General features: G+C 33.8%; 1 protein-coding gene across 1 annotated transcript; it reads left to right on the top strand.

Moving 5' to 3' along the window:
* The first annotated feature begins 4,715 nt into the window (after nt 1-4,715).
* Nucleotides 4,716-9,386, top strand: LOC105227223 (circadian clock-controlled protein daywake). Its single transcript, XM_049457574.1, has 6 exons — nt 4,716-4,948; nt 6,869-6,961; nt 7,071-7,224; nt 7,860-7,993; nt 8,317-8,466; nt 9,169-9,386. The coding sequence occupies exons 1-6, from the start codon at nt 4,861-4,863 to the stop codon at nt 9,384-9,386; spliced, it is 837 nt and encodes a 278-aa protein (XP_049313531.1). The 5' UTR covers nt 4,716-4,860.
* Nucleotides 9,387-16,759: the final 7,373 nt, after the last annotated feature.

Below are 16,759 nucleotides of genomic sequence, written 5' to 3' on the forward strand. Positions count from 1 at the left end.
CATACATCTCCAGTTATGCATCCCCATAAGTACTTAACTAAATTCATATGAATTTTCCAGCTGCACTTTTTCGGCTTGAAGTTCATTCATAATTTGCACTCTACAAATGTTGGCCAACAGTTTTTCCCCTTTTCCTAAAATCCTTTTTCTTTCATTTGCTTTTCACTATTATACTTTTTTCCGAATTTTCGCATCCTTTTTTTTGGTTTTTGCCTGCGGTTCTCAACGATTTTATGCGGTTTCATTAAATCGGCTTAGACACTTTTGTTTATGCCAACTGTGTGCAGCTGCCCGCCGAGCGTGTGCCACGCGCATATTCTCATGCAAACACACACACATCCACATATATATGTGAGTTAATGAAAGTATTTGCAGATCCAACCTCTCGCATTTCCTTTTGTCCCATTTTTTATGCGCTCAACGCTTTTTGTTTAGCTCAGCGCATATCATAATTTCTGCTTGCCACGCGTGCCACGTTTTAAAGTCGCACCGAATTTGCATATTTCGTTAAAAAAAACCGAAAAACCGACAAAAGGAAAATATGAAAGTATCATTGCTGGGCATTTTATGGTTGGAGTAAACGACAAATTAATTATAATGCGACCGCAGATTTGCCACTCATTTCACATATGAATTTGCAATTGCCACACAGCCAAATGGCATTTGGCCGACAAGCCAAGCAAAATCAAGTCCAAAAAAAGCAACAACACACGAAAGAACAACGACACTGCAATGGGCAACACGTTAATGAATCTGAATGTGTGTGGGTATGGGCTTAGCTGTGTGGTTCGGGTGTGGGCAGACCGCAGTAGCCGCACCATTTCTATGCCACACTGCATGCTGGTCAAAAAGTAATTTAATTTGTACTAAAAGTCAGCACGCAAGCGGTGCGGGGCTCCATAGCTTATGTAGACACACACAAAAACTCATTTCATGGGTCAAAAAGCACAATCTTCCCGTTTTTGTACAACTGACTTTTTCAGCGCTTAACACAACTAGCTCCAACAACTGTTGGTTAGCAAAGGTGCGGTGTAGCGCCAGAGAGTCCGAATTTCGGTATACCATACATCATACACATCCCTTTGTTCTTGCCTTGCCAGCGCCTCATACATGTAGTTAGTTAGTGTGATAGACAGGTGTGCGCTCGCTATTATCTGTCCCCACAAACCCTCAGCTTCGGCGCTCAAATCCTATTAGTTGCGATTCCAACTCGATTTTGGCCACTCAGTTGGAGTTTCTTTTCGTGCTGCTGGTCTTCTTCATCTATTTTTTTTTGTGTGCGGCTTTATTGGTAAGCACATTTATTTGGCAAATTAATACCCAAAAAGGTAAATCAAAGCCGATTTGAAACAATAAGCGCAATGAGCAACAGTCGCAACGAATTTCTTGGCAATAAGTGGTTGCTTGTTGAGCGAGATAAGCGACTTTTGAAGGAGTGTGTGATTTTCTTAAGATAAAGTGTTTAGCTGGTAACAGTGCTTCGAAGAATTTTTGTAAGTTTGTTTGAAAAGGGTCAAGGAACTTGTCCAGTTTTGTGTTGAGTGATTTAATGATGTGGAGGATATAAGACGATTCAAGGAGAGGAGGATCTACTTCTCACTTACCTACTAGTACCAAAGCAGGACCTATTGGCAAGAGTTATTCTGCGCTTGATCTCCAGGCCGAGGTATACAAAGTCCTTAACTTTTTCAAATTTCGGACGTTGTTGCTACGGCCCGAGGAATATCTGCAGGTGGCCTTCAGACCCTCGTTTATCACAAGACCTACCTCTTGCGTTTCTTTTTCTGGGCTGTAAAAGGCTGTGCTGACGTCTTAAGGCTTACGATATATCATCTGCGTACCCCAATAACATTGTCTAAAACCTTATCTGGTCTCAAACGGCTCGAAGATGTCCTTAACATTTTGATGGAGTTGATGACTATTCTCAACAACCTTCTGCATAACCGTATGAGTTTTTCAAGGATACCAAATATAAACATGGTGCCGAATAGGCAACTCCTGCCAATGCTGTCGAAGGCGGCTTTAAAATCAACAAAAAGGTGATGGGTTTCGTTCTGTTTGTCAAGGATCATTAATACTTAGCAGCCTTGTACCATGCCATGTACCTTTCCATCTGCTCTCCGCCCGCTTTAAACAGCTCAGCTGGTAATTCAACGTTCTCTGAACTTTATTCTTAGCCGCCTAAGGACTATTTTCACCGCGTCTTGGCCGAGTAGCGGTCCGAAAATGTTGTCACGGTCGATTTTTGGAGCGGGTTCTTCTTTATCCGTCACAGTACTCATTTCCCCATTTGGCAGTTTCAAAAAGTGTTTAATGCAAACTTCCACTGTAGTCTGCGTGTCTGTTATCAGGTTTCAATTTCTCTCTACAGAAGCCCATATCGGGCTTGAAACCCTTTGTTTGCTGCCTTAACTTCTAATACAATTTTCTGGCCGAACTCCAGCATTCCAAGCAATCTTTTAATTCAGGCTTATGCTATTTGCGTTTAGAAATAGGCTGGATAGTTCACAATTGTTTTGAGATTGTTAAGATAAAATTTAAAAAATTTTATTTATATGGCTAAAGGCCCTTGACTCAGCTATAACCGAGCGACTATAACATAAGCGATGTTTACGCCAATAAAAAAGAAGAACGGTCGTTAATAATCATCCTTTTTGAAATATTTCTGTTACATACAAACAATTTTTCTCAGTTTGCAAACCTATGGAGAATTACAGTTCAGAATTTGCTATACGAACGAAATAACGCGAACTTGTCCCTCAGGTTTTGAGATATCGGGCTAAAATTTCTCACATACTATTTTCTCTCAATGAAGCTGCTTATTTATCAGAACCAGAGAAATTGGATTTCTATAGCATATAGCTGTTATACAAACTGAACAAACGGAATAAGGTTCTTGTAGGAAAATCTTTTTGGTTTAGAAGATATCTTTACACATTTTGGCATTTATTATTAGTCAAGGCAGCGCTACCATCTCCGAACATATTGTTCACATCGGACTACTATAGCATATAGCTGTCATACAAACTGATCCATCAAAATGAAATTTTGGTATGGAAAACACTTTCATATGTTGAGATATCTTCATGAAATTTTAACTGGACTAATATCTTAATGAGGGCTCTATTAACTGAAGATATTTTCCAGAACGCAACACTATAACATGTAGCTACCATACAAACAGATCGTAGCAATTCAAGTCCTTCTATGGAAAACTTTTTTGTTTGATAAAATATCTTGATGAAATTCCACATGGATTATTGAACAATATAGCCCTATAATCTCAGAATATAGTATTGAGGTAGGACCACTATAACATATAGCTGCCATACAAACTGATCGTTCAAACTCCAACCTCCCAATTTATTCCACTAGACTACTTTATTATAAGCTCTATTAATTCATGGAAGTATATTTATCTACATTATTATTTCTCATGCAGCAGCAATGCAATAATTCTTATCAGTAATGACCACAACATCTATAAATTCAAATTAAGTAAACAAGGTTTAAATAAATGACAAATCTGTCAGTATAATTCTCTAAACCTCGAACTAACAGAAATCATATTGGTAATTTATCTACTAAGTTATCTGACACTGTTTTGAAAATTCATTAATAAACCTGCTTATTCAACATATTTAATATCGGTCAACAAGCAATCTGCTCAATTCAAGCTAATAAAGCTTATGAATAAACTACTACTAGAAGCACATCAATTTGTTGGCAGCCACAACCAATATTGATCAATGAATTCGCATTCAAGCGTGAAATTTAGTTTTTTGCAACGAATATATCAACCACAGCTATGCCAACAAGATCACTATTTGGCTATGGTGAGCGGCAATGCCATCATTGCGCCACGAACCAGCGCAGCGCGCAACAACTGTATTGCTGCAACTCGGCAACAGCTTCGGCGGCAACAGCAGCTGCATGCACCTTCGCCGTGCTGTTGCAACAACGTAAACTTGTTGCGAGTGTCGAAATGCGCGCCAAAAACCAACTTGCCTGATCTAATAACTCACAAAGTGGTCAGCAGTCGGTTAGTTGGTCGCGCATGCGCGCAACACAACCAAGCGCCGCTCATTAATGCAACAGCTGAAGCGACGCGCAATCACACCGCACGCTTAGGTTGCAGCGCGCAAGCGAGCTTTTGCATTTTGGCGCGCTTTATAGCTGATATTTACCGCTAATGAAGCTGCGGTTATAATTTTGAGTTTCTTTCTTCGCTTTTGCTTCACTTGTTGTGTGATTGGCGAGCGCATAGAGACTGGTTGCTTGCTTGCAAAGCTTGTTTCTGTCTGCTACGTTTATTTTGCCTTGTTATTGTTGTTAACATTGTTTTTGTTGTTGCTTGTAGGTGCTGTTGTCATTGCAACTGTGCAGAATTTCGATTGCGAAATCTTCGATGGCGCGTTAGCCAAACATCGGTGGTCGCCTCAACGGACTTTGTATCGAGTTTGCAATCGACTATGATAACAAGCATAACAAAAACAACACCACAAATATTGCAGCAAAGCATTGCTCCCATAAAAATTTTCCAAAACTTTGCTGCAAAGACCAAGTAACTTTGGTAGGTGGTGTTTGCCGGGCAGCTATTGGCTGATCAGTTGATGTTTGTAAGCGCGACGCGACGGTTTTTGCTTGTTCTAACGGTGTTCAAGTGGCAAAATATATACTAAAATATATATAGTATACTAAAATATATATTTTATTAAAGTTTTTCATTAATAAACAATAAAAAATTATTTTCTGAGTTTAAAAATAAATACTCATTTACTTCGTCTGCCTTTTTGAAAACGGACTTTATTACTAAGCAGTCGTATAAGTGCCGTTAAAGCGTTTATAAACAACTTCAAGATGTCGCAAATTTTGTGTTTCTGCTTATTTTTAATGTGCTATATTAATACTGTTGGAGCCGATGATGAAAAATTTCTCACAGAACCGCGTAAGTGTCTTTAAATGAAGAAGTGAAAAAACGGCAAAAAAAATTTAAAGAAGTGGAATACGACTATGAAATATAAAGTAAAAAATAAAATAAAAATAAAAATAAAAAAATGCAAATGAAAATTAAACAAAAAAGCGAAACAAAAAAAATTATTTAAAAAAAAAACAAGATCGCATACAAAATTTAACAAAATAATCTATAATTTATCCTCAGAAAGGTTTAAGTAATGCTTATCATGCTCTTGACTTGTGGAGCTTCCTTAGTCTCCACAAAACTGTTCGCCATTCGAAATAACTTCAAGACATTTTTTAGCAGAGCATAAGTCTACAAAAGTCCAAGTTAATCTGTTCCAAAACTCTACAACCTCACCTTAGACCTTGGTTCACACGATATTCGTATGCAAATATAAAAAATTAAGCGAGCAGCCATATAGCGTAGTAATCATGATTACATAACTGCGATCGATAGAAAATCTTAGTATTATATTCTATCAAAAAAGGCTATTGAAAAAAGAATATCTACTTGGATCACCCGTTATAACAGGTCAATTAAAAAGCCCGCGGTAAACCACATTTTTTGGCAAAAATCGTTTTTTTTTTATTTGTTCAACATAGTTTCCTTCAAGGTTGATACACTGAATAAAGCAACCATCCAACTTTTCGATACCCTTTTTGTAGTACGACTCATACTTTGCGTCATTCAACAAAAATTTCTTCCATCGATCATTCTTTTGAAGTCTGAGAACAGAAGTCGCTGGAGGCCACTTTTATATACCCTTTTTGTAGCACGATTTGTTCTTTGCTTCAAAATATGTCTCAGTTTTGGCGATCACTTCTTCATTCGAAGAAAATTTTATTCCAACACGCGTTCTTTTGAGATTTAAGAAAAGAAAACAGTTGGTAGGAGCCAGATATAAAGAATACAGTGAACCCAGATATTATGCGAAACCAAATTCATAAATTTTTTCCATTGTCTTCACTGACTTCTGACTAAGCACATTGGCTTGGTGATAAAGCACTTTCTTTTCCTTCAGATACGCCCGACTTTCGGAGATTTGGTTCTTCCGACGGTCCAAGAACACTATCTAATAGTCGCTGTTGATTATCGTTCCTTTTTCAAGGTAGCCAATAAGAATTATTCCATATCCAAAAATACATACGCCATAACGTTGCCCGCGGGCTGTTGCGTTTTTCCACTCTTTTAAGCGGATTCATGTTATGTAGTCCACTCGGATAACTATTAATTGGACTTCGGAGTAAAATTCTGGAGCTATGCATCATTCATTGTCATATATTCAAGCAAAAACTCGAGTTTATCACGCTTGGAGATCTCCAAAGTCTGTTCCGAATCATCAACTCCTCGCGGTTTTTTGTCAAAATTGAGCTCGAGAGGCATCCCCTTTGCCCAGAACTTTCTCATACTCAAATACGAGTGAATGATTCAACGTTTAGTTGATACCTTCAGAGCGCCTGCTATCTAAAGCTATTATGTGGACTTCATTGAGATATTCGTCGGTAACAACTCCTTTAGGACGTTCATTGCGTTCACCGCCTTCGTTGCTCATTTCTCCACGTCTAAACTTAGCATACCAGTCCTAGATGGTTGATTTTCTTGGAGCAGTATCCCAAATCGTCCCAAATGGTATCAAATACTGGCATATTGAGCACTATGACGCCTTGAAGAACAATTCAAGATATATTCACGATGAAACTGGAGCACTGACATTACCAAAAATCCCGAAATATTGCAAAAATATCAGGCTGAGGATCACACTTTAAAAGTTTTTCGTTATTTTACTCTAACATAAAAAAAAATTAAATAAATAACAAAATATAAATTGTATAACATTTTTGTGCATATAACTGTCATTATGTATTTGCTTCATTCACAAAATACACCGGTTCTTCTAATCTTCCACAGCAGATTATATCAGACAATGTCAGATAGCTGACAAAAATTTTCTTAACTGTTCTACGCATAGCATACAACAACTGTTCGATAAATTAAATGACGGTAAGTAACGAGTTGGCGGTGGAAATTTACCAGCGTTGCATGCCACATGCAATATGTAGCGCTGGTTTGTAATTATTTTCTGATTTATTTGGTTAACGCCGCTTTGCAGGCATACCCGGCTTAAATAGTATCAAAAGCTTCGATCCATTCTATCTGAACCGGATACGCATTACGCAAGGCAACAGCAATGCGATCAATCTAAAAGTGGAGTTGGGCAATGTGAAAATCAATGGTTTTGGGCATACGAATGTGCTGGAGAGTATGTAAGTGAGAAGGGGGTAACTTTTTTGGTGATTAATGGGTTAAACATTTTTTTAACTCTTAATTTTAATTAATTTTTTAAGTCTAAGTGTTTTATAATTTTTTTTTTTAATTTTTTTTTGTTATAATAATTAATTACAATAGTTACACAATCTTAATATAATTATTATGATACAAATAAATATTAATAATTTATAAAAATTAATTACTTTCTTAATTAAATTTAATTTTTAAATAACCTTAAATAGGTTAATTATGTTAATTAGCTGAAAGTCAAATTAAATTAGACAAATTCTCTTAATTACGTAAAAATAATTTTAATTAATTACGTGAGATTATAAGAAATAATCAAACAAAGAATACATAGTAATTATGAAAAACAAAATAATTAATTACCTGTTTAATTTTAATTAATTACACTAATTATGTAAAATTAATTTTCATAAATTATGTCAATTAAGTAAATTACAATTAACTGTAAATAAGTAAAATGCAATTAAAATATATTTTATTTTGTTATGTTAATTAAGTAAGATTAAATGAAATTATAAATATTATTTTTAATTTTAGTTAATCATTTTTATTATTTTTTTTATTACATATGAAAGTATTACTTTTTGTTTTTGCTTTTAAAAAGGGTTTACCCCAAAGACTACAGCTGGAAGACTACTTTTATGCTGCCGGAAATGAAATTACAAGGCGATTATAGTCTCTTCGGGCGCATATTATTAATACCGTTAAATGGACATGGCGAAGTGTTCTTGGAAGCGGGTGAGCTTTTCAGTGGATATCGTATTAATTTATTATGTCGCGCGAATATCAAATTAGGGATTAGTATTCCTCGCTCGTAATATTTTTTGGATAGACGAGATATCAAAATTAATAATTCTTGGTTTTGCTTTTCTCACTCAATCACTTTGAAAAAATTTTATTTTCTAACAAAAATTGTAGAATAGTTTGATTTTGTGCTTAATTTGGCGTCCTTTGTTTTCAATAAAGTGTTTCTCAAAATTTCTGTTGCAACAACAACATTTTTTATTTTATATAAGATTTAAATTTTCTACTCAAACTTTATTTAAACATTTATTTCTAAGAAAATATGACCGTCATTATGAACTCGAAGACTCGACTCTATGAAAAAGGCGGCTTTACCTTCTATAATGTGACAGATTGTCGTGTAGACTTCAAAATTGACGGTTTGAAATCGTATTTTTCGAATCTTTTCAACGGAAACAAGCAGCTGGGTGAGTTTTTGATTATTAAAAGATATTTTAAAAAACATATTCAATAAAAACTATAAAAAATATAGAAAAAAGAATATTAAGAAATTTTTTTCAAATTCAAAAAAATATTTTTTTAACTCAAAATTTTTAAAAAATTCTAAAAATAGTAAACTAATTTTTTTTTAATTTGTTATAATTTTTTTCAAAATATTAATTATTAAAAAAAAATTAAAAATTCTAAAATATAAAATATAAAAAAACATAAATAGCCAAATAAAAAAAAAAAATATAGAAAGAAAAAAATTTTTCTGTTTTTTTCCAAATTCGAAATATAATTTCCTAAACTCAAATTTTTTTTAAAATTCTGAAATTATCAAATTAAATTTTTTTAATTTTTTTAAGTTTTATTTTTTGTAAATATTAAATATTTAAAAAAAATTTCAAAATTTAAAATTATTTTTTTTTTATATATGTATATATTTTTATATACATTTTTTTAGTTTTTCGAAATATTAATTATTTTTATTTAATAACTTGAAAAAAAATAAAAAAAACTATAAAAATTAAAAATTATTTGTAAAAAAAATGTATTTAAATTTTTTTATAATTTTTTTTGTTTTTAATTTTTTAAATTTTAACTTTTTATAATTAAAAACTCAAAAATGTTAAGTTTTTTATAAGCCTGAGTTCCTTCTCGAAATTCGAAAAATATTTCCCCCACAGAGGACAGCACCAATAAGTTCTTCAACGACAACTGGCGCATGCTAGCCGATGCACTTTACAACGTTATCACACAAACAATCGAAGATATTCTCTTGGATGTTTTGAAGAAAATCTTCCACTATATACCAGCCAACTTCTTCATAAGCGATATACCGACATCAAAGCAGCTATATGGCGGCAGCAAGGTGACGGCGAGCGAACCAAAGCGACCGAAATGAAAAAAGTAAACAAAAAATATATATTTTGAATAATTTAAAAAAAATACCCAATTATACAAATATATGTATTTACATATGTATATGTAGTTGTAAGTGCAAAAAATATATGTATATATTGTATTTAAAAGAAATAAAATATTTAATACAACAAAAATTGTAGTTTTACTGTTTGAAAAATTTCGAAATTCAAAAAAATCGTTTTTAAAAAACCATAATGAAAATATCTTTTTCCGCAAAATTTTTCGCAAAATAAAATAAAAGTTTTTTTAATTAAAAAAGTTTCTTAAAAATAATAAACATTTATCAACTATTTATTTTTTTTACTTTGACAAAAAAATAATGAATGCATTTTTATAATAATTATTGAAACTTATACAATTTGAAATACAAAAAAAAAAACAAATAAAAAATTAATAAAAAAATGCAAAAAATTTTCTTATTCATTTTTTTAAATCAAAAAAATATTTAATATTATTATTTACATACATAATTTTTCATAAAATATTTTTTCGAAAAATATAATAAAATTTTTTTAAACTAAAAGTTTTTATCAAAAGTAGCAAACTTTTATTAAACTCATAAAATCAAAAAAAAAAAATAATTATAAATTTTTTTGGAAAATTTTTTAATTTCAAACAAAAAATTCACAATTTTTTTATTTCAAAAAAATATTTAATTAAAGCATTTTATTATTTTTTTTTAATATTTCTTTAATTAAATCTTTTTTTTTGGAATTATCAAATTTTTACTTTTTTCAATTAAAGTTTTCCAAAAAAAACTCTTTAAAACCAAAACCTTGTTTCAAAAAAAAAAAAATTATATTAAAAATTTGAAAGAAAATGATTTTTAATAAAATTATTTTAAAATTTTTTATTAAAATAATTAAAATGTTTTTAAATAAATAAGTTTTTATTGATGAATTTTTTATTTTTTCTAATTTCGAAAAAAATTTTTTTATCAAAATTCATAAATTTTAATTTTATAATTAATTAATTATATTTCTCTAACTTTGTTTGATACAAAATATATATAATTTCTTTTTTTTAATTTTTTTTATTTTCAAAATTTTAATTTTTTTTTTAATTTTTTAACCCTCAAAATTTTATAATTAATGACTTAGTTAATTTTATCATTCAAATTCTATTTCAATTATTTAATTTTCAATTAAAATTTCAAAATTTCACTTTTATATTAAAATTTATAATTTTTTAAAATTAAAATTAATATTTTTTTTAAATTAAAACCAATATTTCTTTGAAATTTATAAACTTTCATTAATATAAATATGGTATTAACCGTTATTTTGAAAAAGAAAATCATTTCAAAATTGTTATTAAATTCAATAAACTTTTATTTTATCAGCAAAGTGTACATACTAATGTACAAAGTAATCTATTAACGCCTAAAAGTATGCTAAGTAGCTCAGCATGATCATATAACTACTTATCTACCGCGCTACAGTGCTGTGCAATAAAATTCAATTATAGTTAATTATTATTATATTTCCATTTAACATCTAAATTGTGTCGCATTGTCATTCTATGCAACATGCTCGTACAGTTATAAGCCGCTTTGTCGAGCAATTTACAGATTCGGTCACTTTGCCGCACACACACAATTAATTTGTATTTATCTCGCACATTTAACAATGTGATAATAATAAATTTTTACAACCAACTCGTTATAATAAAAATAAAATGCCTGTAACATACGGATAATAACAACAACAACAATAGCGCAACAACAAATTGCTGGCGGTAAAGTGTTATACAAATTGTTGTTGGTTGTGGAAGAAAATAAAAAGGTAGGCAAATGTGCACACACACATACACGCTGCTTAAGCGAAAACAAACAAAAACAACAACAGCAGCCATGCTTCGCTACGAGAAACGATGTCAGTAGTGGTTAACAGCGGCGATAAACAAATAAAAATAATTGCATTTAACCCTTTTGTGACCCGATTCACCTGTGTAACCAACCATGTTTGTTGTTGCTGTTGTTATTTTACTGCGCATTTAAATGTCTGGATTACCTGTCTATCGTTGGCATCCACAACTATTACAACAATTACTTGCGCTGGCAGCAACAACAGCAACAACTATACAAGTATGTGTGTTCGGGTGTGTATTGGTATATGTGTGTGTGTGTTGGCAAGACACGAGTGTATGATAGTGCAGCGATTAAACCAGCTGTCAATGATGCAAAAACCACATGCCACAAAAAATGTTCCCAACTCCAGCTTTTAATGTTTACAACGTGGTTTCCTCGCTGCCTATATTCTTTTATGTGAGTATGTGTGTGAGTGTGTCTCATGGCAGTGGAAGCAGTTGTGTAATGAAGACATATAAATTCCTGTATAGTATTCACTATAAAGGTGTGGGATATGTTTTCGAATAATTTAGTTCTCAACACAGTCAGCAGACTCCGCTTTCTTCCCTTTCTTTCGTATGACGTCTCGTAAAGAGCGGATTCAGTTGAGATCAGTCAGTCTGGCTGAGAGTATAATGAACCTCTCAGCTTCACTAATTTATCGTATTGACTTCAAATTCTACTATATCTTCCACTTGATATCCATTTTGAACTGTGTGATAAATATAGCCTCTATCCAGTATATTTGGGGTGATCTTAGAACGATCGAGTTTGCTCACTAATGGTTGTAGTTCGATAACTCGACTTGCATCAGAGCCTGAAAAGCAACCATGAGATTCCAATTTTGTATTTTAGACGCCATTTTTATTATGAAGTAAGGCATTTGTTTTACTTCACGAGAAATTTCACAGAAGTAACAGACAAAAACCTAAAATTAATCCAATTAGAGTTGAGTCAGATCCCCGGTGTCTGTTTGCGTTCTGTCGTTGGACCATTGGAACTCCAGTATGCTCAGCAAGCGCTGGTCAACACCAGAACTTGTAAGACTGCGAGATCCTTCTGTTGCAAAGACAACCGTAGAAGGTCCGCCTAACTACTGGCTTTTAGCCAATCTCGCTGCAATTATAGATTTTCTGATTGGTTGCTGTGCTTCACACTCACTTTCTTATCTAATGCTCAGATTTTGCCAGACCAAGTTTGAAATATCTCGATAGACCCAACTTTGACGAGTAGCATAACGAGTCCTGCACTGTCATTGAATGCGATAACGAGTCTCGAAATTCTCTATTTGGAATCTTAACAGTCTACTACAATAACGAGTTTCAAAAATTTGTTACTTTGAAACTCTGACAAACTATAAGGATTATCGAAAATATTTTGTTCAAATAAACTACCTAAACTCCAACGAGTCTCGAAAAACTTCTATTTAAAAATTCAAAGTATTCTTTTGGTATTTTAAAATCCTAGGTACTCCAACGTGTCTCGAGAATATACTACACTAGATAATCTTCTATTCTCGCAAGTCTGTTGTTTTGATCTTTAACTACAATAACAAGCTCTCTCCGCATCTCTGGAAAAAAGTGCTCTAAATCTCTTGTGGAGATTCTAAGTACTTTATCGAGTCTCGAAGCCCTGCTATTTGGACTCTCTTTGAAAGTAATTTTGTATCGAAATAAATTCAAACGGTAAATTGCAGACGTAAAATAAAATTTAAAAGCAATATGCAGTAAACAACAATAAAAACGGAACAAAAATAACAACAATACTAAACGCTAACTGTAATGGGCAGTGGCAAGCATTCATTAATAATGGCAACACATTTTAATTTGCCAATTATCCTGTTTGCCATAGATTTTCATGTCGAGTGCAACAAACGAGACTGCGAGTATTTATGTATGTATATGTCATGATAGGATATATAACAAACATATATATATGTATGTACATATTCGTTTACTCATACATATATGCTTAACTGTGTGTGGCTGCGTCTGTGTTGGCTTGTCTGTGTGTGCGTGTCAGCTTGTTGCGGTTAAATGTAATTTCAAGTATTTTACCGTTAAACAATTTAGTTGTGTTTGTGTGTGTGCATGTGTGTTTACATTTTTTTCTGCCTCGTTGCATACTTTTCGGGGTCTAACGTAATTTAACGCATTTGGCCAAACCCACGCTGAGCCACTCGCCGGTTATCCTCAAACAAAATACCAAACGATCAATTAAGGTTGATCCACCGCCGATCAAATGAAATGCTGCAACTAAACCAACAACAGAACAATAAGAACAACACTAGTGTATAAAACTGCAAGCGCAGCGCCGCGTTGCAAGGCTAAAAGCCTAAAAGCCGGCTAACGGTCATTGCAGCAATTTGCACACATTACGCGCTGAAGCGCCGGGCAAAGCACAAGCGTTGGCGGCTGGCGCGCGGGGTAGCGCTGCTGCATGGGTGGATCAACATGGCAAATCTTTTAGTGTTATTGCGCGGCGTTGCGGCGGTTTGATTGTGCGCTAAATTAATTGTATGCGTTGCGCGTTTTTCGGTTGTGTCGGCGGCTGGTTGTGGGTGGCGCGACGTGCGTTGGTGTGTGTACGTGGCTGAGTGTTGTGTGGTCGTGTGGTGGGCGCGCTTTTAATCATTCATCTCCAGTGTGTGGTGTTCAACAACTAAATTTGCTTTTTGCCGGGATAAATTAGCGGTGCAAATTAAATTTATTGGTTGCTGCAACAGCAAATTGGTGTGTTTTACAGCACTTGACCACAGCGTTGCGTTCGTGTATGGCGGTGTGTTGCCAACAGCGTATTAGGCGCTTGTTTTTTTTTGATTTGATTAGTTAGGTTGCGCTCAGGTATGGTATACTATTTAAGACTTTGCTGCCAACTTAGTATAAATAGACCTCAGTTTCGACAATCACCTCTTCATTCGATCAGAATTTCTTTCCAATGATTGTTCTTTTGACATGTGAGAACAGAAAACTGTCACTGAGGGCCAGATCTGGAGTATACGATGGGTGCGGAGGCAATGCGAAGTCGAATGCAAGGATTTTTTCCATCGTTTTCAGTGACCTGTGACTCGGTGTATTGCCTTGGTGAAAGAGCTCTTTTCTTTTTCTTCAAACGTGGCCGTTTTTCGTCGATTTCGTCCTTCAAACAGTCTAATAACGCCGACACAGATTTTCAAAAGAATAGTTTGTTTAGCGATAAAGCTCAGTTGGGACCTCTATTACAGGAACCAACGAACAGCTCTTCAAACCACAACCGACATGCACTCGTCGAGGTTTTCAATTCTTGAAAGTTCTTGACATCTGAAAACTCAGAAAAGTAAGGAAAAACCCCTTTGGGATCTAACAGAAATAAGACTTAGAAGACTATTTAAAAAAGTCGGTAAAAATGTTTATTGACCACTGTGTTTGAGACAAGACTGCCTATATACAAGTCCAGCTACAAGTAGTGTTGATGATTGTCATGATTCATCAAGGTTTTATGTAGTAAAAAATACCACTCCGCTGGGGCATCTGAGAAATGCGAATAGTGATTGGACCATGCGTAACCAGGAGTCATTGAAATTACTTCTGTACTATATGGTCACTTTCCGTTGAACCTCCCCGCTGTAAAAATGCCACTGAAGCTTCGAGAGGGCTGCATAGCCTTTTTGGATCTTTTGGATGGACGAAAACTATTAAGTCTTTGAGTCAAGGTGTCATGCAGCTGGCTGGTGACGACCAGCTTCTGTGTGTTTCCCAGACCTTTCTGGCCTAGAGAGGAGAACACAAGAGATCTGTGAACTACTTGCTCTGTGCAATTGTAGGAGTTATTATGAGACTCTGTCTAAATAGGCGGGCTAAAAATCTTGTCGGAGTTGTATGTAGGAGGGTAAAGTAGAAACCTCAGGGGGGTTGGCTGGAATTTATTCAAACCACTTGGCCGAAATCATTTTTAAAACACAATGACGAATCTTTGTGTTTAATATAATATTATATCATATGAGTTTTTTTCTTCTTGAACACCACGTATCTACAAAGAATCACACTTTACTAAACACCGTTGCTGCACACGAAGTAACTCTTAGAATTTCCTCATATACAAAATTTCTTAGAATATCCAGCTACATTATTGTTCCTACGCTTCTCCATTTCTAAAAAAATGATTTTGCTCCCATAGCCTTGCAACAGCTTCAACTTCGAACGCTATCAAACATTTCAGTCAGCTACTTGCCACAAGTCTACAGTCAATAAAATTGTCATGCATAAAATGAAAAGACACTGAACATGTGCAAGAAAGCATTGCACAACACATTGCTATGCAACACAGCACCATGAGGATATTTGCGTAGGAAGTCAAAAATAGCAGAGACAAAACTTTTTGTTGAAAATGCTGGAAGCCTCTTTACTTACTGTTAGTTTTATGCTGTTGTTCTTGATTTTTTACTCTCACACGTATTTTTTGCTTAAAAAGATTGCCGTGCCGTACACTGTATTGATCAAACAGCTAAGAATCCCAAGATACTGTGCTGAGTGCCTTTTCCAATGGTAAAATTTAAAGCTTAGGTAATCCCTTCATGCCCAATTAGCGCTAAATTCGCCACTTTGATACACTATTCTAGCCATTTGGTGGCCGCGATGAAACTATTTATCTTCGTTATGCTTTTTTAAAGATATAGTTTCAAGGTTAAATACCTGATGGACTCCAATAGTTCTACGTCGGGATTGTAATAGAGTTGGGCACTCGTACAGGAAATGTAAAACCGTTTCCTTACTCCTTTCGAGTTCGCATCTGCGGCAAATATTGTTATGAGACATTCCATTTTCAAAGCTCTAAAAGCCTTTCAACATTTGTTATCTTTGGCAACGAGATGGCAAGCAATACCGCCTGGATATCTGTGTATATGGTAGCTTTCTGTATCCTCCGGTAGTCATTTAATAGAGCCCCATAAGGCTTCTCTATTCTTTGAACGGAAGAAGACTCTATTCTCACTGCTACTGAAAACAGCTAGTTGAGCTTGGTAGACGAATGGAAAGGGAGATATCAAGATCCTTGTAAAGGACATGAAAGCGGGAAATTTAAATGAAGAATTCCCGATACTTTCTTGAAAAGTTGTATGTTTTAATTTTATATGTTTTAACCATTTAGATTGATGTATTTAGCTATGTACTTACCGAGAAATCGCATCATATTCTTAAAGAGCTTTCAGTATTTCTTTACAAAAATTATAATCTATTTATTGAAAAAAAATCAAAATTTGATTTTACATCTTTATGTATTTATTTATATATTTCAACATATATTTTTCATTGGGGGCATATGCATTTTTATGAGAACATATTAAATGCTAATTCAAAAATATTTTTAATTATTTTTTTTCTATTACTTTTGCACTGCACAAAGGATATATTGAATATTTCGAAAACATACAGCCACTAAGCTGCTCAAAATATATCAAAGTCGTTTCCGAATCTATAGAGTCTTCACCTATGAAGACAGCACAAATTCTTCAACTATATTAAACAGGT

This window comes from Bactrocera dorsalis, chromosome 5 (genome assembly GCF_023373825.1).
Source record: "Bactrocera dorsalis isolate Fly_Bdor chromosome 5, ASM2337382v1, whole genome shotgun sequence".
NCBI lineage: Eukaryota > Metazoa > Arthropoda > Insecta > Diptera > Tephritidae > Bactrocera > Bactrocera dorsalis.

What these genes read in the sequence shown, in the direction of transcription:
- LOC105227223 (XM_049457574.1), top strand. Translation starts at nt 4,861, where the DNA reads ATGTCGCAAATTTTGTGTTTCTGCTTATTTTTAATGTGCTATATTAAT. An exon ending in GTTCGATAAATTAAATGACG is followed by an intron (nt 6,962 to 7,070) that starts GTAAGTAACGAG and finishes GCCGCTTTGCAG; the next exon opens with GCATACCCGGCTTAAATAGT. An exon ending in ACGAATGTGCTGGAGAGTAT is followed by an intron (nt 7,225 to 7,859) that starts GTAAGTGAGAAG and finishes GCTTTTAAAAAG; the next exon opens with GGTTTACCCCAAAGACTACA.